General features: G+C 40.7%; 1 protein-coding gene across 3 annotated transcripts in view; it reads right to left on the reverse strand.

Annotated features, from left to right (window-relative positions):
* Positions 1 to 27,889, reverse strand: part of E75 (ecdysone-induced protein 75) — a 219,768-nt gene that overhangs the window by 77,991 nt on the left and 113,888 nt on the right. Inside the window, exon 1 of one of the 3 annotated variants that reach the window (XM_069110622.1) lies at positions 7,533 to 7,705. The exons of the other annotated variants lie outside the window; for them this stretch is intronic. Within the exon in view, the coding sequence (XP_068966723.1) occupies positions 7,533 to 7,689 (157 nt within the window). The 5' untranslated portion in view covers positions 7,690 to 7,705. Of the gene's footprint in view, positions 1 to 7,532; positions 7,706 to 27,889 lie in introns of those variants that run through there. 3 annotated transcript variants of the gene reach the window in all.

The raw sequence follows: 27,889 nt of genomic DNA on the forward strand, positions 1-27,889 counted from the left end.
GGTGTATAAATTCTGTTCACATACTAATTTGATTTGATGGGTTTTCTAGGGGTGGGTTAATGGCGGCATACTTGAACAGGGTCACTGAATAAATAAATAAGCTAATTCGTATCTATTCCGGAAATGTAAATTTTATTTTTGTACAATGTAAAATTGATTGATTTCACGAAGCAAGATTTCTATTATTTCGCGTAACGTGGTGATGTAAATTGTTATATAAAACTTCATTGACTATGGTATTTTATGAAATGTAAGGGTATTATATAATAGGGTTTGTATTTAATTGTTGTAAAGCGAAAGTAAAGAAATAATAGTATCAAGTAAGTAGTGAATAGTATTAGATCATCCGGGAAGCATCGTAATTTTTCTGTGAACCGAACTCGATTCGATATAATTGGTCATGACGGAAATGTTACAAAACGAAATCTAGGAAACTTAATTATAAGATGATTAAGTAGACAGATAGCTACATATTTATTTTTACCTAATACTCATTTAACGAAAGTCGTTATATTTTCCAAAAATTGTCACAAATAGAGTGGTGGATTAACGTAAAGAATTCTTCGTATTTTTAATTAATTCGACAAATTTTGGGAATTTTGTTACACGACATCCAAACGGTACACCGATCGATACGATAATCGAAGATACGTATAAAACAATTATCGTGAAGTTATCCTTAGAATTAAACTAGGGCAGAAATTTTCCAATCTAGAACGGAATAATATTAGGCAATTATACGCAGTATGTGGAATATTAAAAGAAAAAAAAAAGAAAAGAAGGCTTAAAGGATATTGTAGTTACTCAGGAATGTATTCCACCTGCAACCACAAATCGCTTGACCGCAATCTACACCGGTGTATCTACATGTATAATGATTAAGAAATTGTGTACAAGTTATTCAATCGTTATTGCAAGTGAATCATTGCCGCGACATGTAAATCTATAACAAAGAAGTTAATGTATTAGCGGTGTCCCTGGTAGAACCGGGATAATCAAGGACGTGCGTGCGTCACAGCTTGAAACTGAGCCCCTTTTCTACCTATGTAGATCTAAAACATCGAAGTTACACCTACTGCTCCAGTTTCAGTAGAAACGGATTTCTATATATTTCAACTCTAACAAAAGAAACTATCCATATGCGATACTTCGATTTCGATCAAATTTTACAGACTCATAGTTCAGCCAAAGATATTCGACATATGTCTCTTCTATCGGCTGTCACTCACATCTCGAGCGTGAAAATAGCTAATGGATTATAATTGGTGATCGAACGCATAGCTTCTAGGATATCCTGAAAGCTATCGAAGATAAAGGAATTGTATTAATAGACGAATTTTATGTTTCCGATCGGTGAATAATATATTAAAAATCACAAACTTCTGCTAATCTGTCCTACAAATATTTTCCAATTTTTACCTAAAGTTTGTTCGCAGGACATTCGTTTCTTCTTTGATGCTATTCACGAAAATATAAATATGAAAGCTCGCAGCGAACGATTCAACACCTCGTCCTCTTGCCATACGTAAACACTGTCCTTTTCCTCTACGGTTTGAAGATACAAAATCGCGCGCAATGCACGTAACACCGTCGAAGTGGTCACCACTTCTAAGAAAACTCTACATCTGGTCTTTTCAGTTTTCTCAAGCCATTGACAGCGTATAGACAAAAGACTGCGACGAAGGCAGACCATAAACGATAGACAGGCGACGTTGACTTCGGGATTTTCAGTTATAGGGTAACGCTGATAGCGTGCGGATCTGGACCAGCTCAAATTGCATTCTTACTTATAATTACACTTCTGTATTAAAATATATTTGCTACCTTACAATTTATCCACGTGTTTCTCTGTTTACACATCAAATAACCTCAACAAACACGAAAGGACATATAAAATATCCAAAGTACAATACTCTCTATCATACTTAGTGGATTAAAACAATCTTCTATCCGAGTTCTGTGTTCTTAATTATATCGTCAAAGATCTGAATTCGCATGGAAATACACAGTCGATAAGAAAGCGACATAGCGATAAGAAAGGGTTCGCACGCGATCTCGAAAGGCAAAGAAAAGATAGGAGGAAAGAAACGATCGAACTAGAGAAAGAAATGTGGCGAAAACGACGAAGTCGGAGGACTGCTTTCTCCATGGAGGAGCAGACGCAAGCAGCCAGCAAGCGGCAGTAGCTAGCAGCAGGTAGTAGCGATCGAGAGTAAAAGCGGCTCGATAAGAGCGAGGAAGAGACGTGGACTGGTGCGACAGAGGACGAAGAACAGGGAGAAAGGTGAAAGCACTCTCACCTCGCCTCATAGCCACGGAACGATCTTTTCGGTTTTTACGCCGTGCTCCTCCGAGAATACGATCCGCCTGGCGCCTCGGGGACTTCGTCCCAGTTACGTGGCCGAGCCACGCTTCCCGCCGCGATTCATCATCCTGATCGAGAAGAGTGCCTCTTCTGCTCGTGCACGCGCCGGCACGTGACGCGTCCAACCATTCCGCGAGAGCTGCCTTCCATAAATTCCAGTCGACTGTCTTGGGATTTCGTATCGATTACAGTCGGATTAGGGTTCACAGATAATTAGGTGTTGCACGTTTCGTGCTACGTGTTGAAATTGTGGCTTTTGTCGGCGAAAGGTGATTATAAAAGGATCTAGGTGGGATGAAGGTGTTGGCGGTTGGTGAAATCGGAAGATCGGGATTAGAGGACGTTAAGCGTTCGCGAGAACATAGATGAGAAAATTAGGACGCTAGAAAAGCTATCTGCGGGAACACCGACGAACGTAGAATTGTGTTTGCTTAGGAAATTCGTTTTGTCGTTCGAAGGATCAGAATATTGAAATATTAGGAGATTAGAAAATTTGGGTAAAGGGGAATCTTCGTTCTTCGTGGCGTTTTAAAGCGTAATCGAGAAATTTGAATACTTGGAAGATTCAGGAGTTGGGAAATTAGAAATTTGGGAAACTAATGCAAAGAAATATCAATGGAAAGAGAATATTTAATATTTTGGTACTTGAACCGCAGATTTTTGCACGATTGCAATCGAGAAAGTAAGACATCTGGACGGTCGATGTAGTAGAAAATTATAGAAATTAGAAAATTAGTATTGATGAATGTAGAATAGTATTTGTTTAACAAAGATTTCCATTCTTCGTGGAATTTGTGAAATTGTGATAAAAGAGAACTCAAATATTGGGACAATTAATCCTAATTAGGAAGCTGAGAAAATAATATAAAAAATAAAGCATCATTTGTACGGAAAATCTTTGTTCATGGCGATATTCGTTAAATCATAACGAAGAGAGGGATATGTTATGCAAATTGAGTGGGTGGAGCTTGCTTGACCCCATTTAGGCAACCTAATTAAATGTGCAATTCAGTTTATAATGGTAGGTTGGAATAACTGTTATGAAACTGTAAATGGTCAGATCGATGTGAAGAATAGATAATAAAGTGGTGAACGGGGTTTATTATAGCCAGGTGCGAAATTACTACGATCGATACACGCATTTTCGGTGCATACATTCCATTTAAGCATAACGACTGCAACACGTGTAGAACAAGCAATAAAATGCATACGTTACATGCTTCAATAAATAATACCATTAATAAAATTAAACGATATTAAAATCCATCTATATTTATGTATACATATTTGCAGTTTCTTAAATCACCGAACCATATTTCCATATATTCAACCACTAATTATCACGTTCCTTTATAAATCAATATAACATATTTTTAAGATTATTAACTATATGATAATACCTACTTCGATGCGTGATTTTATTAAAATCACACACATCGAATAACAACGATACGATTCGTCTATTAAAAGAAATAACTAAAAAGGGCAACCCGCAATTTAGACGATAAAATCTAGAAGTATATATAGACTTGGATGAAAAGAGCCTCATCATCGAATCTGATAGAACTTGTTTCAAATCTCTTATTGATACGTCTAAATGATAGGAGAAATAAAAAGAAAGAGCAAACAGTCGACCTCAAGCGATCTTAAAAAAAAAAAGAAAAAAAGAAACGTAATTTTTCTACAAATCGAACGAAGAAAAATACGCGTGTCACGACAGAGTGAGGTCGCGTCATCGCGTTACCAGTCGTCGCGATCGACTTCCGGAAGTCGCGTCATTTCGTCCGATGAAACGGTCGATGTCGGACAGTTTTAAGCTAGGCGGGAGTCTTGAATAGCAAGCGAAGGGATAAAGAGACCTCGATAGCGGGCGTAGACCTCGCGAGCGGTTCTGTTGTAGTCATAGAACAACGGCCCTGAGCCTTTGTGAAGCGTTGCGAAACACAGCGAGCCAGGCCGCCGCTGGTGCACGCTCGTATCTATTATTACGTGATTTTTTTTCTCTTTTCCTCCCTCTCTTGGGGACCTCAGGGCCGCGGCGAGTGTAGCCTTCCATCGGGATCAGGTGTCCGGTTAGCGCGCGCCTACTCGCCTTAGCGGATCGATTAAAATGGTATTAAATGGGCGACGGGCACACAACGATCTCTCGTGGAACTAGCCGAGATGAATAGAGCCACTTGGGGCTCCCTGTTGATCAACGGAGTATGCAAGTACATTTAGGCAAAGAGAGGATGTCAAACAGGTGACTTATTGTTCGTATTGTGGTCGTTGACTGGAGTTCGGATGGCGAATCGACAGCCAGAGGAGAAGATCGAATTCTGGCTTTGAACGTGGAAGAATTAAACAGAATGAAACGCTTGATCTCATAGAAAATTCTTCCGAAAGTCGGTTTCAAGTGTCCACACGAATACGAAGTTTGATACGAGTGATCGTTTTTAAACGCTTTAAGTATCCACTTAAGTCCATTAAGTAGAGTAACTTTTGGATAAGACGCGTGACTATGTACGCTTTGTTACAATATTTGCTATGAGTATTTTGGGATACCATTTGAAGCATCAAGTAAATATTAAATGTATATTTCGAAAAATCGTATAGAATAAAGGAAATGTGTTTTCGTGTTATACTTCAATTGCATGAATGGTCCACATTAACGAAATTTCACGACCATGATCCATATCGATAACCAAATACATACATGCGCCCATAGTACTTAGGAAATTAATAGTCGTTGTTTATTATATTTAATCACAGGGAATATTTTTAAACAGAATCTTTTACTCGTCGTATTAAGGAACATATATAAACGGTATACTTGCGCCTGTTTTTGGTCATTGTTCAATGGAATAAAAAAATGTCACGAATTTACCATCGAATTGCGATTGAGATGATTTCCATTATCGAGAAGTGGATCGTTTCTTGTACACGTTGTAATGGCAGTTAAGAGAGGGAAGTAGAGTAGCAACGTGTTGAACGCGACCGTCGCTCAACAGGACTAGATGCTTGGCTCCTGACAGATAAATGCTTTTATGTAATGCTGCCAGGCCTCTAGTCTGGATAAAGAGAAGTAAAACCATTGCGCAATGACCCCGTTGCGCGTTTCGGCCAGGCCGTGTTGGGAAATCCATCGTGTCGTTAAAAATGTGGGCCATCGGCACATTCTTGTTCCACGAAAACAAGCCGCGATGCAACACCCAATACGACCTATATTGCCATCGTAGTTCGCCACTTTCATAATCAAATCTCGCCCTGTTTCGTCTCCACGAAACTCAATTTTACTTCAAACGAAAAGATTTTTCAGAAGCATTTGTAAAATTTCGCGAGAGATATAAAACTTTATAGAACTGCCAAATTTTTCTTCAACGTTAATTGACGATTATCGAATACTCGTGAATTTCTAAAATTTCGATAAAAGACACTAAACTTCCGTGTCTATTAGCACTTTACCTGACAATTATCAAAAATTCCTATATTCTGAAATTTTGCATCGAATCTTACGGTAAAAGTTATAAACATGCGAATCGCAAAACTTTCTTTCCCTTTGTAAGGAAACAATGCGTGCACATTTCTTCTTTTCTATTTTTTTATTAAATTATGTATGATACAACAACGACATTATTCAACAACAAAAAATGTTGTGCATCTATTATTTCCTTCTAAAACGAAAGAAACTTTTGGGGCGATCTATTATCTTCATCGATAATTATCCAATATTCTCAAATCTCAGAAATTTTGCATTCACTCCTATAACAGCAGGTTGTAAACTTCTTTGTCCGCTATATCACAATTTCGTAAAGCATTTTAATTAATAATTATCCAATATTCCTAAGTACGAGAAATTTCATATCCGTCAAAAAGAGATGTAACTCAAAGTTGAATTATAATTACAGAAACAGCTGAGGCGACACTAAGGAAATCGAAATTGGCGCTAAATTATTGGAACGCGCGCCGCGCCGCGCCGCGATCGCAATGACTTTTTTCGCGAAAAGCCGGTGAACTTGGGGAATCACCGAGTGGCGCGCACGGGGCAAACGAAACGCGAACGTTCGCAGCGCCATCGGGTAGCGAATTGACCAAGTTGGTTGACAGGTACGCATCGGTTCGTGGACACTAGGTGGCAGGTAGGCTGGCCGTGGTAGCGGGCAATGTCAATGTCAATGAGCACGTGAGCCCCGCTCGAGGAAAAATCGATACGCTTCAGTGTCAAAGCTTTTCCCGGCGAAAGAGAGGTAGCTGCATACGCGAGAACAAACCCGGGAATAACCGAAGCATAGTTTATGACGCAATGCAATTTTTACTTAGATCCTTCTCTCGACTCTTCGTATACTCATAGACACTTAGGTGTTACAGCTTCGTCTAAAGTGTCGTAACTTATTCATTTATGAAAGAAAGCGCGGTTGTTGGTCGTAATTGATGTTATTTTAACGTTGTTGACGTTATTTCAAAGAAAGTGCCGTAGTATTTGATGATATAGAACGAGGATGAGCGATAAGGTTCGTTACTAAAGAGAGAACTGATTCCACAGCTGCTGATTAAAGAGACGTCTCGAACAAAGGATCCCCTTTAAGGAACTTATTCCGAGAAGATTTCCGGAAATCACCGTATAAATTGTCCATGTAACCATCACACAGTACGTTGACCAACAAAAACATTACTATACAGATATACGAAAACGTATCTAATCCTAGGACGTTTCTTCAACAGATATGCTGATATCCTGATTACGTAGCACGAAATATCTGGAACCTGCGCGGAGCATAATCCCACTCCGAGCAAAAATAACTTCATCGTACAGCATGCAATCATCTTGAACTATCCTGTCCCATCACGCAACCCCTACCCTATCACATCTGTCACCTAACTCCCCCTAGCACCGAAAAACATACGCAATCAGGCGCAACCACGAAACGATTCAATTAAAATATATCGTGTTTCACAGGTGATCTGTCACACGAGTAAATCTCATCCTCGAATCACCATACGTAACCTTTAACCCCCCACCCCCACCCCCATTGTCAATAAACAAACAACAAGCCATAACAAAGAACCGGAACAACGAAGTGTCACAACACGACGAACGTAACGACGAATATGAATCACAGCCGAATTCAAGTTCGTGTTTTCTGTGGAAAACACAGAGAGAAAGGAGAAAATAAAGGGAGGAACGAACCTTTGACGCGTTGATGACGACTCTCGGGATTCTGCGTCTCGTTGACCGCGATGGTGGCCTCGCACACCTCTATGGGATAGAGAGGCCCGCCGTTGTTCATGGTGTGATCGACGATCCCGATTTCGGGTGGATCGTCGCTCGCCACGTTCGCTGACATACCCGTGTCGCACTAATGACAACGTGTCGGACACTGTCGGTGTGCCACAATGGTAGGCGCACCGCGTACTCTCCAGGGTTGATGTCCATGAATGGGGTGGTGGGGTTGATCGAGAGGGTGAGAGCTGAGAGCTGCGAGGGTTCCGCGCACGCGCCACCGTTATACCCACGCGATCTCCGGCCCAACGAGTGACCCTTCCGTCTTTCGCGGATATCTCCCGGTGCTCTTTTGTGCCCGCGCTTCCTTTGCGTAGGACTGCGATGACGCACGCGGGTCGTGTTTGCGCCGGGACACTTTTACCATCCGGTTGTTTTACTGTTTTAGTTGTAACCAACTGGGGGTTGAAACTGCGACGGGAGACGCGGCTAGATATTTACAGCGCTGGCTATTTTTTCAACCCCGTGCACTCGTGTTGTCACAGGTGACTGGCTTTATGGGCGCGGAATTCGACGCGCCGCGATGTCGAGAGTGGTAAAGATAGAAGGGAGTCGGACGCGGAGTTTAAGCATTTTATCACGTTTTCCTTTGAGTTTGTGATAGGCTGTGTACGTTTCCAGTACGATTATTATATAACTCGTGTTGTTATTTCGAGATCGAGATTTTTCCGAGGCAAATAACTTTTCTATGTGGGGATTGGTAGTGATAATAAAAACATAGTGACTAATTATAAAACAAAGCGCAGAAGTTTGGTAGAATACTGTATGTGAAATTGCAAATAGTTTTTGAAACTTGTCTTTCATTCGTAATATTTTTCTTTTTAGTGATTTCTATGTATTTTGGTTGTCGTTGAACGAGTATATATCGACATATGTTAATCTATGTTTACGACGACCAGACGTAGACTAGTTTAATCTGCGATTGATTTGAAAATTACTTACAGCCAAGTGTGGTACAGCTAGCAGCAAAGAAAGCGAAGATTTTCACTTACCTATAACAGAAAAACGTTATACCATATTAGTAATTGGAAACGAATGAACGGTTGGGAAAGAATCGAAGCCATTAATAAATAAACGAGGATGCTTAGTCCGATTTTATTGAAAGGCTTTTATCTGATTGATAAATACGTCACTTTCGTTCCAGTGTTTCCGTTACACTGTCAGCCATCGCGTACAATTGAACGTCGTACTTACCTTTATATTACCCGCGTACTTACAAGTGGGCCACACGACACCAATCGTCCAGGAATAGACGCGTCTCATACGAAGCGAAATTTACCGATAACGCGTTTACAATGCAAACGATAATTTTTCCAATTATTTCTCATTAGAATTCGATCTTGGACAGGTAGAGAAAACGTTATTTTTAAAAGTATATTTCTGACTAGTTTCTTATATTTATCTTACTAGTGCGTTAAAGATTTTTATGTCAATTCACGTTTTTATAAATAAAACAAAATATATTTCTAACATTATCTGTTTATTCACTACGTAATTTATAATATTCTCTAAAACTCGCAATAAAATGAATCAGTAAAAACTACGTATTGTCGCAATTATTCATACAATAGTGCGCATGAAACGGGTCTCTCGCTAAACTGCTGACCTGATTATGTGAATTCCACAAAATCTCTATCGTGGAGTTAGAAATAAGCCCGCGAACGAGGGTCATTCTTCGGTTTACGAGATCTGAATGTTTATTCGGTTTCCCTTGTTCACCCTTCGTACCTGACCCTTCCCTCAGCTACCTGAAACCTGCCTTCAACCTCCTGTTTACCATTCTACCCTCTGTTCAAAATTCCCGCTAGTGGCGGCGGGCCGAAATTGGTCCTTCTGCTATCTATTAGGTGATAATGTTATCAGGAGGAATTTGCACGTCACGATACCGACCCACGAGTCGCGAATTTCCTGTCGTACCGACTCGCGGCTCGGGATTCGCGAAAGGACAGTGGCGCCTCGTCGCGGAGCGCGTTAGAACTGTTTGGCGATTGCTTTCGCGTGCAAATACACCCGCAAATTTATGAACCCTAGCTGTGCTATCGCTAACGCGTCACTAAATCCACTTTTTTCCATGACGCTTTATGCCACTTTTCTTTTTTCATCAAAATCCAGTCTTCTCGGTTGCAATAGGAAAAAAGTGTGACAAGGCGCGAAATTAATTAATCAAACGAAGGAGATGATAGAATTTAGAAAGAGACTTCTGAGTAGAAGCGATAAATGCTAAATGAGAGTCAGAATTGAGAATCGCGACACTGTGATGTTCAGTTAGAAGATATATTAAAGATCATTATTTCGTAAATAATTCAGCATTTTGTTTTATTAATCTGATTTGGAAGAGATTTGAATTACACGGTATCTTATTTTACCCATTCTATTTTATTCGTTTCGTTGTGTAAAATTCTGTTTTGTCTATCTTCTCGCGCTCATTCTTCCATTACGAGCACATAATACCTTACACGAACTGCTCCAAATTTTCTTCAGCTTCCATTAAACCAACCCAGATTCAAAATTCCCCTCTCTAGAACATTTATATTCTATACAATATAATTGCTGAGAAAAATGCCTCGGGATCGTAATTACACCTCGAACGACCCTCATCGACAAACTTGAATTAAAGACCGACATTTCACCTTTCTCTCTATTCAAATAATCCTCTCTCTTGACACCTGCATAACGAATTGCACAAAATCGTTCCTCCAACCCTGACCCGAGCGAAAAATCCCAAGCCACTTGGCGCGGAGCTGTTTGTCAGCAAGTATACATAGAAAGCTCTCATCCCTCCGTGTAACGAGCAGGGGTGCGACGAGGTGTTGGCGAGGGCGAAACATCGAAGCGGAGCTTGAGAGACACTGCGCGCGCGGCGCCGATGTATTCTTGGATGGAATAGAATCAAGAGACGGGTGTACGTGTTGGTGCACCTTGGAAACTCACCTACCCGCTGGGTCGTTGACCGGGCGCTAAGGAAAGTGGGACGAAGCAAACAGCACTCGGCGTTAATGCGCGAAGGCCTTGAGAGATCACTGACGCATGCGTCCGCGCGGAAAGATCGAGAAAGACCATCGCGTTGGCAAGACGAGGATGGAACGTTTCGCAAAGCCAAGAGGAACAGAGAAAGACTATACAACGAAGACCAGTAAATCCGCGTCCTTTCTCTTTGATCGAGCGACACACGCGTGTGCGTGCACGAGGAAAATTGGAAAAATCACGGTGTGGCACATCTGCACGTCACCTCGTTCTTCGCTCCTCTTACTTTCCTACATACAAAGAAGAAGAAAGTTTCATCAGCTATCTTCCGCTCGCTTCGTTTTGATCGCTACGGGACACCGAGGCCCGCGCTAATTTTTAATATCGACGCCGGAAAAGTGGAGCGGCGAACGACCTCGATTTACCATTGCAATCTTTTTTCTTCCACTTTCCTTCCCCGCTACTCTGACGCGTCTCCGTATCTGGATCTCTTTCGACGTAGACTTTTCAACCACCGGTACAGCCTCCGGGATGATTAACACGTGTCACGGGGGGAGGAAATTCGCGAAGGAAATGGTAACTCGAGGACTCGGTACGAGGACGTGACTCTTTCTTTCGTTTCCTCCTTTGCTTTTACTGTAATTCGAGTTTAACGTCGGGTCAATTACAAGGTTATTAATAACGTTATACGGTAACACTACGCAGAAATACACGTATTATGTGCGAAATAATATTGGACTAATTTATCGAGCAAATACCAAATCTTGTCTTGCGTTCATTACAATTTTCTGCTGGCCATTTTTCGGTATTGCGAAGCAGGTCCTTGCGTTCGTGATTTTCTTTTGCTCTTTCTCTCGCTCTTTAGTAGAGCACATGAGTTTCGCCACAGGAGCGAATTTATGTAAGTTAGTAAGCAGGGTTTACATAAGACCTCGTGCACGCGTTAGTTTCCGCAACGCGCGCACGACCCGACCAATTTAACCGCGTTGACGTAACGATGTCAACGCACCTTTAATCTTCACCGGCCGAAATTCGGTACGCGCGACCTTAAAACCGCCTCCACCGCTGATATTTCGCTAGTCGAACCATCGTTTATTATTGAAACAGACTCGCCAGATATTCGACCACCTGAGTCTCTCTATTAGGTACGACTTGCACACTCGGGACAGACTTCGCCGTAAGTTCTGTTCGTCTTAACGACCTTTGGTCTAATCTTCCTTTAATACCTTGGTGCTTAGATTAGGCTATATATAGACGTTCTTTGTTTCAGGATCCTATGATCTTCGTTCTAGTTTTTGCTGAAACTTTCTGCGAGTACGCGTTACTTGGAGTTTTATGGGATTCAACGGTGAACGGTAATTTCCCCGAAATTATTGATTTCGATTAAACAACGATTAGAATCAAACCAGTGCAAGTACACGTTTTATCAAGCATTGTCCAATACTAAAGGAGAAGCAGAAAGATTATTATTACAGGACTACAATATCAAACGAAAGTTCGCATAGATTTTCAAGGTTAATTTATCTTCCCTAGATTCGATGCAATTCGAGCGAAGTTTTTCCAAATCTGTTAACGTTCGAGTCAACTGTTCTCTGCTTACCTGGATTTTAAGAATCATTCACGATGAACGTATAGAAATTCGACGATATTCGATCAAATACCTCGAGAAATCCACGATACTCTATTTGACTATATTTAAACACGAAGAGCCACTGTTCTATATTCACTGGAATTCTCCAATTTTCATTCCAACTGCCTGTAAATTCTCTAATTTCCGTTTAAATTCCCCTCGATCTAGAACTCACACCTAAATATCCTGCGGATTAGACAATCCACGGAATAACGTCCGAGTCGCGAATAAAGTTGGAACGAAAACGATTCGATCGAATAGCACGACGACGAAGGGACACCATGGTTGAACAGGACGACTGGACAAATGAGCCGGTTAATTGAACCGTTTAAGTCGATTTGATTCGCCGGCTGAATTGCATCAAGTGCCGGACGACGAAATAAATTCGATTGCGAAATCGGCCAGTTTGCCGGAAGTCGAACGGATCCACGGAGGCAAACCGGGACACGATGGAACGACAACACGCGGAGCACGATGATGATGTCAATCGTTTGCTGCCTCTCGGAAAGTGAAAGCACCGCGGCTTGTTTCTCTGTGTTGTAAACTTCATGGTTACAGGACGCCTCGAGCCACGTTTCGGTCGCCTCTTTCTCGCACGACCCTTTTCCAATCGACTGAAAAATTCTTCTGGATCTAACTGCATATGATCAAATGTACGATACGAATTGCACACTCTCTGTTAGTTTCAAACTATTTTTGGCGATCTCTTAATGATAGAATCGTTTTTGTAAAAAAAAAGTCTTGTAAAGGGTAAAGAGAAAATTGATCAATTTTTGATCGATGTCGTTTAACTGTCAAGTTGGAAATTTGCAAGTAAAAGTTTGTGGCCGAAAGAACATGCGATTTGACAAAGTTTACCTTTCAGAATAGAGACGAATTTATTTCTTTCATGGAAAGAATTGTTTTCCCCAAGGAAGCGAAGAGAATCGATTCGTCTTCTGATCGATGATCGTCGTTCGTTAAACTGAAGGTTTACAGTTTGTATTTTTGTGGTTGGTTGTTAAATCAGTCGTAAAGTCTTGGAAATAAAGTCTTGTAGATAGCTTTCTATCCTCCAATACTTATTATATCCATGTTGTATTCGCCTTAGTTGTTCGAAAAGTATGTATTATACTTGTATCACTTTTTCACCGAGCTCTAGAATTTTGTAAATCTCAGCGGATAAGTATTTTATAAATTTTGCAATGAATCGTTTAGGAATTTCTTCGAGGATATTTGTTCCTCTTCGTATCTATAATTTCTCGTTCGCGCTTTAATATTTTCCTCATTTTCCTACAAAATCTTGAGTAATTTTTCCAGAAGCGAGAACGTGCGAGAAGCAGAACCAAGTATTTTAAACATCGAAACTTCCTTTTTTTCATAATATACCTTACAAAACAAACCGGCTTACACAACGACGTATTGCACATTTCTTAAGTCGAGGTGATATAGGACGACTGGACACCTTGAAAAGTTCTACAAATTGGCGGTGGTCATTTACAAAATTACGCTAAGCAATAGAAAGCATTCGTTCGATACTTGGAACGTACCTAAGTACTTGCTTGATAAAATAACGTGGCCTCGATTGAACCAGTTAGTATACAGGGTGGTTGTTAACTGGCGGTACAAGCGGAAAGGGGGTGATTCTACGCGAAAAAAGAAGTCGAAAATATAGAATAAAAATTTTCTTTTTTATTTTTAAATTTTTCCATCGAGACAACGATCTACAGTGAGATCCGTTATAACGAGACGCGATAAAGTGCACGCGTACCGAGCGAAAATTCAAAGTCGATTTTCTCGAAATCAAAGCCTCGAACGAAAAATTTTTATTCTATATTTTCGACTTCTTTTTTCGCGTAGAATCACCCCCTTTCCGCTTGTACCGCCAGTTACCAACCACCCTGTATGATTCGATTATGGAAATATTTATAAATTCGCAGTTTACAAAATTCTGTGTACTTTAAAGTTAGCTACAACTGTGAAAACTAGCAGAGCGAAAAAGCAACTTTCTCAAATCTCTGTGAATACGTCTCAGCTATGCTTTCGACAGGATCCTTTCCAGACGTTACATAAAAAGAACACTTGGTTAATTTCTTTGTCGTTCAATTTCTTACGCGACGAAAAATTCAGCGGATATTTAGCTTGAACTTTAATTCTGATTTTAATTCCAAATTACGAGACCATGGATTACCGGACGTCAATTGTGTACAACACGCCGATGTTTTGCTTTAGAGTCGACGTTAATGCAGTAAATATCTAGCGTTGACGTCACAGTACCCACGGTAAGAGTCATAAAGCAACGGGCTAGGGAAGCAATAACGCCAAGCATAAAAAGCTATACGAAGAAGACGTGTTTTTACCGTTAACTTCAACTTCCCTTTAACCCTATCAACTTCTATAACCAGAAAATTAGACCGCAATAAAGACAAACTAATTACAGTTATATCCATTTTGCTGTCAACGAAGAATTCGACAGGAATAGAGTAGCGCGTGAAGGAATAAGTCACTCTGAAAAAAATAAACTATTACGTGGAAAAATTGACAATCTACGCAACGAATTGACTTTTCGTTCCAGTTAACCTGTTAATCCAATAAAAAACAAGTCATCTTCGAGCAGATCACATCGATACATGGAAACCTAAAAATGACGCGATTTGTTTCCCGTAGAGATAAAAGGGCGCGTTTTAAAATACAGAAAATCCACGAATAAATCCATAAACACGATGCAAAAGTTTGAAAATTCGAACGACGAATTGGCCTCGTCTTTCTCGATCAACAGATCAAACGCGTCGTTTGCCACGGTGATCGTCGTTTCTACTAAATTTTGTCAGAATCGTTAGAATAAGATAGATTACATTTCGTTGCAAAAATTGTCGACGATGCGAACGAAAAGAAAGGAAGGGAAATTATTATCGGAGAAAGAGTACAGAAATCGCAATATAATAATATTTTGCAAGAGTTACATATCATCTACGATATAGTAGCATATTTCGATCAATTGCGACTCCCAGGTCAAAATATAGAGAATTCGCGTGGCAGCCAACGTCTTAACGAATCTTCGATCTATCGAAATTCCTTTAGAGAGCGGAGCGAAGCTCGAAAGGAGATTGAATTCCTTGGACAGTGCCATTTAAACAGGCAGGTAGTGCATCGTGTGCAAGCCGGTGCAGCACGCAATCACGCGCGCGGCGTTACGCAAGGGACGGAAGGCGAAACGAGTGCACGAATCGAGGGTGTGCGAGTTACGCTCGAGCGAAATGGCAGATCGATCGGCGGATAACGAAGGCACATGCAGACCGGCGAACAGAGAAAGCCCCCGCGAATGGCCAATGCGTCGTCGTTCATACTTCTTCCTTTCCTTCCATTTTTCCTTCGTCTCGTATATATGTATTTTTTTTATCCCTCCTCAACGCCGTGGCTTATGCTATTCCTGGCCATAGCCGGGTCGTAGACCCTTAGCTCGCACCGCATTAATGAAATTGTTGCATAATACGCGAGCCACGATGAAACTATCGCGGCCTGACCGATTCCACTGACCGAATGCACGCGCGCCCCGATTGTGCAAGGTGAAAACAGTGTTTCTGCCAGCGGTGAATGTTAATCCACTAACCGGCCAATCATTTGACCAAAAGCGTCCGTAACCTGTACGTAAACCTTCTAATCTGTATGGAAATGGGTTTGGTATCAAGCACGTTGTTGGGGAAGATGGATGGTCGATATAGATCGATGGTAATTGATAAAGACGAATGGAAGAGAAGAGATTTTGAGAGATGCAATAAGCATTAGATACATAAATGAGTTATTAAGTTACTGAAAAATTATTAATTTTCGAAATTTAAGGCTGACTTATCTGGTGTAAGAGAAAATTTGCTTAGAAACGGCCCTGATAAATTTTATAGATTTCAAATTGAAGGAAAGTGGGAATATTACGAATATCAATTGTTTTCTTTTTTATTTATCTTGGAATCTGGTCAGTGTCGTTTAGTAGATTGAAAAGGATCGTAAGATGTTTATGTTTCTTTTCTGCTTTCTCTGTTTTCTTTTAGTATGTTTTCTGGGAAGGTTCCTCTGAACCTTTCCACAGCTAAATCTCTATTTAATGGAAGCTTTCATGTGAAGAGAGAAGAAATGGTTTTCTGTGAAAGTCCGTGGAATATTGCCAATAGTAGAACAGTATGTAGTTTGGAAAATGCTGTCACCTCTGACTCGCCTGTTGCATGGTTTACATCGTATAACAGTAACGTTGCCATATCCGTTTCCTTGTAGAATCTACGCAATTTTCAGAAAGAAAAGACGTTTTCCTAACTATATAATTGCAAACACTCATTCAAGAAAATACATCTTCGGCAACGAAGACACTTGAAAATCCAATAACTTTACAGCAAATTATAAAAAATTATATACAGCGGCGAAGTTACTTGTTCGCATAATAAGTAAATGACATTCTATAAAATGCAGAAGATAACAATTAAAAGCATACAGGGATTATATTCATCAGATACGTACCGCGATAATCCAAAAATGACGTTTCAATAAAATACTATAGCAGCGTAATAACGATAACAGCAATCATCCAAATGAACTCTCAAAAATACAAAGCACCGGTTAAACCAACGAACAACGATATTCTACCATCTCACAATAAAATATAATATTCATCGTACAAAATAAATGGAACTAAATGTTGTAATTACCACATCAATAATTAATATCGTGTAAAATTAAATCAGTTAGCAATTACCGTTTGAAATTGCGCGGCAAGAACAGAGAAACAAGGAAAATCCAAAAGATAAAAAAAGGTGAAACGACGCGAGGCAAACACCATGGGCGAGCAATTTTTGAAATGCCATCGCTTCACGCGTGTTCTAATTCGGCGAAATCGATGTTACGCTAACGCATAAACAGGGAACAGGGGGTTAGAGGGTTGCTACGTGGGATCTGTGTCGCGGTTGACCGGGTTAGGGATCGTGGCGAGTTCGTTGGCCTCGCGACCCGATATACCAGCGACCCCGGGGATTTCTGGGGTCGAACGGTGGAAACAGCTAGCCCCGGTATCTTTATTACACGCCAAGATATCTGTCTTGTAAAGCGGGGAAATTTAATATAAGCCGATTTCCTCGTTACTTTTATCGCGGTGTTATTCGCCATCCTGCACCGATCTTCCAGCGATCGAAACGCAATGGATTTTCGCGTAACTGTCGATAGCAACCGTAGCCACCTGGGAATTCTTCTACGGGCAACTAGGTATTTATTTCGTCTCGAAAAATCCTATCGAACCTGCTTCGAGATTCGTAAATCTTCCTTTAATCGGCTAAACTAGGTTGCACTTAATGATACGATTCTTTCGTAATTTTTTTAAATTTTAATTTTTTAATTTTTGTTGGTTTTAATTGGCACTTTGATAATGACTTCCAATTTTTTTATTTAATATTCGGACTGTGTACCGATTTAACGATTTCATTTATCGTTAAATTCTCGTTCGTAGTGTTTCTAATCTGTTCTTTTAAATTTGTGCGTTTCAAATAAAAAGATTTAAGAAGAGAAGCGAGACAGTGAAGAGCATGTTGAAACGAAATACGTATTATTGTTGTCATATGAAATGAAAATTTTGCTAATGAGGAAAAGATATGAAGAACAAATAGCCGAATGTTAGCGGTAGCAAATATATCGAAGAAACATTTTAATATTTTACATAAGATACCATAGAAGGGGACAAGAATGCAATTGCAGTAAGTTGGTGGTAGAGGCGCGAAGCAATGTAAAGGCAAATAAAAAGCTAATGAAAAATATGTAAATATGATTACGATAGAATCTTTAAAGGTAGACGAAGATCCGTAAAGAGGAAAATTTCTATTACAATCTTTTCCGAACGTGTGTCTTTCTTTAATTTAATCTTTCATCGATAAAATTTCGTTTAGCCATAACGATGGTTATAATTTTTAACAGATATAGAACATTCGTTTGTTTCTTTGATATTGCTCTTCATAAAAGTTAATTATTAATCATAGACAAGTACAAATATCAAATATTGCTCTTTATATATTGAAACAAAAAGAAGGAAGGGGTTAAAAAAAATTGTTTCTCCTAAGAGCCAACGAAACGGTCAATCCCATCAAGAACCTACCAATTGCTTTTACCATGCTTAATGCCCAAATAAACGTTTTCTACCGTATCCTAACTGTATACGTCCGAACGTGATTCCGATGGAGGAAGTAAAATCTGGAAATAACATGAGGGTTGATCTCTCGCAGGTCAACCACGTGTACAAAAGAAAGGGACAGGCCAACGGCACTCCTGAGACTAATAGGATGACCCTTCGTCCTTTGGCATCGGGTAGAACATGACATCCCGGTTTATTTCGGGGAAGCGTGATTCGTCATTCGAATCGACTTCGAGTGAGTCAGATTTCCTCCACTGCTTCTTCGATTCGGAAATAAACGCGATAAAAAGGCATACAGCTAAATTAGCCAAGATTCCTTTCGACTTCTTAAAATAAGTAACTACTAAGCGTAGTTGCAATTGCGCATTGCAATTTATCCGATAATACTGTCTTTGTATGCATATTCCTGTTGCAATAAAGTACAGTAGAACTTTAGACTTATCGAAAACGTAATGAATTTTCTGGACCATCAAATACATTAATTCGACGTAGGAAGCGTAAAAAGAACCATCAACGATTATTATAGAACTTAAAAAAAAGCACGTTTCAAGCAAATAATTATAAATACTCATAATCTCAACGGCGGAACGAAATAATCAGGATCTGGTGACTAAACGAATCTAGAGAACAGGACATAAATCACATCCACGAGCGCGACGCCCTATCTCTGGATCAAACAACGAGCAAAAACTAACCAGCCTGGTGAAGGGAAGAATAATCGATCTCTCTATCGAGCCTTTAATTAATGACGACTGCTCGTTCGATTTACAAAATGATAAGCAACGACATATGGATCAGATGAAAGATTTAAAAGAAATCTGATTAAAAAAAAAGACGAGGAATGTAAGAAAGATACAAAAAAAGGAAAGAACAAAGTGGAGAAAAAAATAGAATGATCGTGTAGCGTGTCTTGTTCGCAATTTACAGCACGTTAGTTACATCGGTGATTAACCGTTAGGCGGTAATCGCATTTGCATATTGCGCGATCGACGAGCGGCAGAACGACAAATAACGAGATGCAACGCGAAAAAATCGCGTTGATCGGCGATTTGTCGGTCGATCGCGACGACTTCGTCGCGGATCGACGACCGCGTCCTTCGAAGCCGGAATCCGAGCAGCAAGTGGTTCGTCGACATCAAACGAGAATAAACGGTTCTACGATACCGCCTCACTCCTATGTTCTCTTTCGTCCATTCTTTGCCTTTTTTTCTTACTTCTATACATGTAACCAGGGAATTTTTCCTCGTCTATAGTGACATTTTACACGTGCCTGTTCATTATCGTAATCAATGGTTGGCACACGTTTACTTTCCAGATTAGTCGAAGCTGGATCGCCTTTCTGTCGAGCTCTGATAACAGGTTTATAGTCGTTTCGGTGTATGCTCAGATTGATGGAGGATTAAGAGGTCCAGCAGTAGCGATTGCAGCAATTGTGTGCTTTCGAAGGAGAAAATAGGAGCTTTTCAATCATAGTGGGAGGTTATGTTTATTTGAAGTGGAGAGGTTATATCGAAAAGGAACTTCCGGCGAAAAGAAACTGAAAGTACATGGATGCTCTTGCTGAGAGAATGTTTACAAGTATTTCCGATGCTTTTAAATCATCATTCTTTATTTACCGAAATACCTAGGATCCTAATTTCGAAGGGAATCGAAAAAAAAAAAATTGGAATTTTATTTACATCGCAATGTAAAAGCTAGGAAATTCGAAAGTATCGAAAGATGGAGAGTTTTGAAAGTCGAATATTCGAAGATTAAAAAATTCGAAATCTCGAAATACTCGACATCCGAAAGTTAACGAATTTGAATATTCAAGAACAGAAAATCCCCAAGCTGGTAAGCCATAAATCCCAGCTATCCAAAGTCTCAAATGCCGTTTAACTCTATGCAAAATCTGTCGATCCATCAGCCGTGGTTCACCGTTTCGCCTCATACGTATGTAACGTAGAGCACTGGCGCCAAAAGTGGATCACCGGAGAACGTGAACACCGCATCGCTCAGGATCTTCCTCGATCGTTGGAAGGAAAGCTGCGCGCCGTAAGTCGCATGCTGCTGCAACCATGACGTAGAAAGTAAATTAACGGCCTCGACGAATGTGAAAGTCGCAATGCCGTTTCGCACACTTTCCACGGCGGCCGCGTGCGTTAAACCTGACGCGCGCGAGCTTTTGTAACTGGCGCGCGCGAACTGTCGCGATTTTATTGCGCAAGCGTGCGTGCGTGTTTCGCAGTTGCACCGATCGCGCCGCGAGATTGTTATTAATTATAGTCGAGTCGCGATCCAAGGACGTCCCCTTATTCTCTGCAATGGTTCGTTCACCCTGATATATCCCGTTATCAGACTGCAATCACGAGGCGCTTAACTAGCCGTTATCGTTCGTTCGCGCGCCACTGCGTTACTGTTTCAGCAACCTCGTGAATGGGGAACGGGGACAGTTTACGTTACGGCAATCGTACGTAAACCTGGACGACGTGGGTCTACGCTGGATTTCTTTGAGGAATCGTTCGATATTCTTTTAGGGAGACATCGGACGTTCGATATGTAACGATATGTCAATATTTATTGAGAAACCACATTTTCGTTGAGTACCTTGAAATATTGACGATATTATTGATCGTCCGAGGGCAACGTTACGGTGATTCATTGAATTTTTAACTTGTTGGTCTAGATTTGATACGAAGATCGCAGGGAAAGAAGATGATAAGCAGATTGCGGATGTTTGTGTACCTATTTACAGAGAATCTAGACGTGCAAAACTGCACAAACTGTACATAATATGCAAAAATATATGAAATATTGAAAGTAAAATGTTCCTTATAATATTTAATATTTGAAACCTCTGCTTAGATACCGTTTCTTCAATTGTGCTCATAAAAATCTAAATTTCCATAAATATCCGTGAGCTAACGAAAAGTAGTTTTGTTAATTATTTTCTTTTTGATGTGATTTTTTGATTAAAGAAAGTAACTCCTTTGGTATAAAATGGCTAAAAGACAAGACCGACCGATGTACAGTTGTTAAAACAAACGATATATAAATCGATATTCGTTGCGACAAGTAATATCTTTTAAATTATGAGCAGGCTTTATAGAGGAAGCATAGATGAGTTTGCAGAAGGATAATAAATCACAGTTGATACAATGTCTAAATTTATTCTAAATAACAAAAATTCCTTCTAGAAAGAATTTGACGCACAAACAAACTTTACTACCGCACGTGTCATTTATTTTCGTGTCTTTTTTTTATGGTGACGGCGATAAAAATTCGCCGGACAGTGAAAAGATACCGAATTCCAAAGAAACAAGTCGCGTCGCAATATACCTTCCTCATCGTCCAAAGGAAAAATCAATGATTTACGAGACGGAAGAGTTGTCCTGCCAAATCCTTTTGTTAATGGTAGAAAAATCCAAAACGATTGCATTTTCTGCCAGACCTTAACTGTAACTATAACCCTAAAAAGCCGAGGGTTCGTCGTGCGTGGTAATATCGGTCAGTAAAAAAAAGGGGTGAAGGTTTCTCGAGGCACTAACGGGTTTAAAAAGTATCGCGATGTCGCAAAGTCAATTTCTTTCGACAATTCCCTCGCAAACAACACGGTCCCCAGGCTCGTAAACGCGTAAAAACAGTCAAAGGATTAGAAGTCCTCTATTTTTTCTTAAGGTTCCTTCCACTCTAAAACATTTTAACCAAACTATCCACGAAGCGGATTAAGAAAAAACGTGACGAGCAGAAAAAGCAATAAAATATTTTACGTTTTTTTACTCGAAACAGACGCTGTTTTAGCGTCCTCCTAATTTGGAAGTTACTGGAACGTGCTTTTTACCAACCCTTTTTTTCCCTTCTTATCTTTTTCAGTTACTTTTTTTCGAGTAGGTTACAAACGATGTCGTCTTTTTTTTTTTTTTTTTTTTTTACTGGCAAACCCAACTTCGAGTACAGAGAGAAGAAAAATGTCGAGCAACGACTGGTGAAATATTGCTCAACTAGGAGGTCCCAGTGATAGTGAAACGGTTTAATTGCTTTCTCTTCCTTCGAATTACCTGCGTGCACGTTTCTTCGGTCAAGCTTTCGTAATGTTTCTTTCACGCGTTTCTTTTTGGCGTACCGACGAATTTCTGCCACGTTTGCGAACGCGCCCGTGGAATCCGGATCCTCTGTTTGGTGAATAAAGATTGCACATAAGGCACGTTTCAGCGAACTATGCTCTGCCTCGTAGAGAATGCAGGCGAGAAGTCGAAAATGAAAGTACGCATTGGAAATTTGCGTGGAATGATATATGAGCGTCGCGTAGAATTCAAATGAATCAGAACTAAACACGCCATGTTGGGCGTTTCGTTCTTCTAATTAATTGCTCAATGCGTTTTATCGAACGAAACCATAGAACGGAGTAGGGATATCATTTTATAATTTTGTAAAGCAACCGCAATTAGAATTACCTACTTATTACTTCCATTTTATCAATAAAAGCTAAATTACGAACTAAAATTGAATTTCATCCAATACAAGTGGCGTTAGGTTAACATCAAGAATCAAGCGATGAAACAAAAGTTGTGTACACGTAACGTTAAAAATAAATAGGAAAACCTACTTGATATTCTTGTACCTTTTTTAAGGTAGAATAAAAATGCTGGAAAAATATCAGAATAACTTAAGGGACAAAAGACGCAACAAAAATTTCCATAACTTGACAAAAAACGTACTTTGTGTCATAGTATCTTAAGTACTTCAATTTCTATCTCAACAAAGTCTCACCAAAATTGTAAAACCTAGATGAAAGAAGAAACAGCAACAAGAAGAAAATTCGACTAGTCGGATCTTTCGAATTCCATTTCGCAACCGCGATATCAAAACTCAGAATCCAACGTAAATTGGTCGTGTGAAATCGCCACGAAACCGTAACCACCATTAATTTTTAATTTAATTAGAATTACCTTTACTAGGTTAAAAGCTCCAACTCAGCTCTGACACTACAAAATCTCTACGCATATCCCATAAACATTCATTCCGAAACAACCTAAAAAGACAGAACGAAAAAAAGAAAGGGGATGCAAGAGAGAAAGCTCTCAAGATCCCCATCCACTCCTGCGCACTATCGTCATTCGTATATCGCACACGAGGCGCGCTGACTTCAGAAAAGGTTGAATTATCGAGGTAGGAAACGTGTTCCCAGTGGTCTAATCAGGCCGAGGAAAATGCGCGCGGAAAGTGACGTTCGTCGGTGTCGGTCGTGGCGACGCGCTGGTAGGGTGGAGTGGGGTGGAAGGGTGGCAAGGGGATGGAGGGGTGGCTGAGGAGTCGCTCGGATTGCGAGCGTCGAGGTCGCGAGGTCGTTGACCGACGAGGGTGGCACTCACCCTAACTAGGCCAGCGGATCTCTCTTTCTCTTGCCCCCACCACCGCTACCTGCCATATCCCCGCCACTGTCAACTCTCTGCTCTCCCCACCTTGCTAGCTCCGTCGATTCTCCTACTCGCACTCGTCCTCGCCTCCTCTTTCGGACGGTCCATGGTTCTGCTATTTTCGCGGGGGCCACTCGACACGGATATATACGGTCCGCCTACGTTTGGCGGGATAATTTACGTTATTGAGGCCGTTCCACCCTACCCCCACCACGTGGCGCGGTATGCAACTACCGGGTGGAAAAGCGCGCCGCTTTTTCCCGCCGCGTACGCCCCCACCACCGAGCCTTTCGTATCTCCGTTGGTCCACCGCCGTATGTACCGGACTGAATTACGATAATCGCATGATCGCTAGGAGATCGCTTTTATCGAAGTGCATCTTTGTGAGAACTAGACACGCGACTCCACCATGCGGCTAACGTTTCGTTGAAACGCGCAGCACGTGCCTGGCTATGCAGAGGGTGAGATTGGTGGACGAGAGAGATTTTGGAAATTGGTTTTCTGGCAGATGCGTTGAGGTTTGTGGGGAGGGTTGGTGAAGTTGATAGGTGAAGAGGTAGGGGAAGAGCAGGTGTTAAGGATAATATTGTTACGGCGAATGTATTAACTTTAGGAAAGACATGGAAGTTGTTAGGCAGAGCATGTGGCGATTATAATAAACGCGAAGAAATAAAGTTTCTTTATAATTTGTATTTAGAAAATTTGAACGTACGGTTGTTCCAATTAGCGTGATTACGAAAATGTCCCAAATAATCCCCAAATGCATAATCCCTGAAAGCGTATCAACAGAGCTTCTCGATCAACTTAACACATGAATTATGTATACTTTCTGCTACAGTTTTTAATGTGACAAAATATGTTAATCTTTTGCTAAAAGCGTATATTAATTCCGTGAAAAGTTCGTATTCTGCTTACTGGGTTATTACTAGATACTGCTGTATTATTGTGCCGTATTGGAACAAAAATGTTATGTAACACCAATTTCTTACAACAAATAGTCTACGAATTTTTTGCTTCAACTAGTACAAAGGATACGAGTATCGAGGATATTTAGATAGACACAAATGATATGGACTTCAAAAACAGGCTAACATCAAACGTCGTCTTAGAAACGATCTGCTTTCGTTCTTTGATCCAAAACCACCGGCAATCCTCATTACAACATGGCTCTTAAAGTTCTCGTCTTTTCGATTCTTCTCTTCAAGATGCAAGTTGCATAGTCCGCCTTGCCGCGCACCATATTCGCGATGCCAGGTAAAAGGCTCTGCCCTGAGCTCAAAGGGGCAAACAAGCCGCAAGGACGGCAAAGGAACAATGCTCGACGCATTTCCGCGTCGCGGAGAAATTCAATCGGGACCGCGATTACTCTACTTTTCGTGATTACTCGCGAAGAGAGTGGTCCGTCTCTATTCTGGCTTCCCACACTTTCAAAGATACGCGTCGTCTTTTGCTAAGCTCTAAGGCGAAACTTTGATAACATTAAAACGAACCTTCCCTCCGAGTTTTGAATATAATTTTTATGTCACGAATAAACAAAATATGATTTAGTTTATTTATATTTATTATTACTATTGTTAACTAATAGTTATTATTATTAGTAGTAGTAGTAGTAGTAATAGTAGTTATTAGTATTAGTTTATTATTATTATTTATAGAAAAATTCAGTAACTTTGGCTATTTGAAAATATATGAAATAAATAAATATGTATATATTATGCACTAGTAGTTGATACTCGTATGATGCTAGTATCGCGTCAGCGGTAGTCACAGTGCTACAGTAGAATTTTCTGTGCGCGTCAGACACGTATATATCTACAGCGACGCATCAGACGCGTATACCTATATATCACTACTACGAACACGTTAGACGAGGATCGTTTAGGAGCATGCTTCTTCGATGTACCGTAGAATTGCATCCATCTGAATCAATCGAAATTCGTGTAACAGGAGTTCATTAATTCTTTAAATGAATTGTACTTTTTCATTCATATAATCAAAATTCACAATGGGATGAGTAGAGTCAATGAACAACAGTTGGCACTAATTAAAAAAAAAAAAAAAAAATATGGCACCAACTAAAATTTCGCTCCAGTAAATTCTTAAAAACTGTTATCTCGCATGTATGTAGATAGAAATGGATAAAATTTTCCATACTGCATCGCAATCTGATCTACGTGAACTGAACGGTGAAGAGAATAGTCTTCGTCTTCGCAACTAATTGTAAGTAGAAACGCGTTACGTAAGAAGGAAGAAGAACGAAAACAACAGCAACAGCCAGCTAAACGGTGGCTCAGCGTGCAGCTGCAGCGATAAAGCGGTAACAGAACAAAATTACCGTGCTTTCGAGAGGGGCAAGAGGTCGTGGCTAAGAGGAGGGGGTGGTTACGGTGTAGATATAATATCTGTAGCAAGGGGCGACAGGTTGGTGGAAATGCTATACTTAGCAGCCGGTCCAGGGGAAGGGGTAGCAATACCAGGGCTGGCTGGTGGGTCAGAGTTCGTTGCCCTCGGGGCTGCTACCCTCTGTCCTCTCCCTCCACCCACACACCGCCCACAATCCCATCTCGCCTCCCGTCGTCCGTAGCCTGATTCTCAACCGAGTTTCCGGGGGTTGACTGTGCGAGCAGTCGTGAAGCTTGCTTGAATTTCCGTGAAACGCGCGGAATCGTCTACGATCTGTTTCTTTTTGCCCCTTGGTTTACGCTCGATTCGATTCGCCTCGATTCGGAGCAATCTTCAGCGGAATCACGTTCCATAGAAACGCGATGATTCTCGTGGCTCGATGGCATCGAACATTTCAGAGATTTCAGATATTCTGATTTATGGAAAAGATCGTGGTATAACGTGAGTTTGAATAGTTAGAAGCGGTTCCTTTTTGTTACTTTAATGCCACGAGTTGCATGGGTAATTTGAAGTGTAGAAATGTTTGGTTAAGTTCGAAATAAAACCTTTTACTGCGCAGACAGATTACAAATTTGAGGAAAATTTGTTGGTATTAGCTGATGATTTATGGATACGAAAGGGTACGGATGTATGAAAATGATTTTGCCAGTTCATAACCCCACCAATTCACGCAACTACACTGCTCTATCCGTTCCAATTTTAGGTTCCAGCTCTTGCACCGCTCTAACTTGCTCTAATAGATCTTCAAATCCCCCTTGTGAATCTCGCCACTTCCCTCTAATTTTACCTAGAACATCTCCATGTCGTCAGCATACCGATCATCCCAACTGCGAAATCTATGCTGACTGAACTCTATCCTCCCCTATCAATCGCAAAATGTCATCGACTATCAACTTTAATACTAAACCGAAAACTAGGTAAAAAGGAAGAGAACAAATTAAATACCCACTCAACTTTATTCCATCGAAACAGTCACAAAACAAAGAAGAAAATTCCATCCTCGAGAGCGAAGTAATGGTCAGAAAATTCTTAAACTTTACTCTCTTCTATCAGTCCCAAAATTCCATCGATCGTTGTAACTTTCCAAAAATAAACAAGACTGAGGAATAAAGAAGAAATACCCACGTACACATCACGTTGCATCATCGAGACAAGCATCCGAACAAAGAAAATTCTACCCTCGAGAACGAAGGAGCGGAGAGAAAGTCACGACCACGTACGAATCTGTCGAGAAACAAGATCAAGCCTGGTAGAAAGAGAGAAACCACCGGCCTTCCCTTTCATCGGCATCCGGACAGACCGCCTTCGCCACTGCCTCAACTTCCTGGTCGGACCACTCTTACTTTCTTCCTGGTGAACCGTGACTCGATCGGCGGCCGCTGTTCAGCTGCTGATAAAAAACGCTAGACACAATACAGCCGTTGACCATTCGACTCTATTACGTTTTCTGCCGTGACGTGGACACGTCTATTCATCTAGGCAACGTGGTGAAAGCGCGAATTACGAGCCGCCGCTGCGAAACGAAATTATGCATCTCGGGTGGTGTCCTTTCCGAGCTGGAAAGTTTCTAGCGAATGGAAGCGGGCGAAGGACACGCGGCGCTGTTGCAAGCCGCCGGAATTTTCGAAACTCGCAAATTAGAACGGAATAGCGGATCTATTGCGAGAATCGCTGGGTATTGCTGATTTGTTTGCGTATTAAAAGGATTGAAGGCTGTGACTGTGTTACTTCG

Source organism: Bombus flavifrons, chromosome 3 (assembly GCF_040668555.2).
Source record: "Bombus flavifrons isolate JBK064 chromosome 3, iyBomFlav1_principal, whole genome shotgun sequence".
In the NCBI taxonomy this organism is placed as follows: domain Eukaryota; kingdom Metazoa; phylum Arthropoda; class Insecta; order Hymenoptera; family Apidae; genus Bombus; species Bombus flavifrons.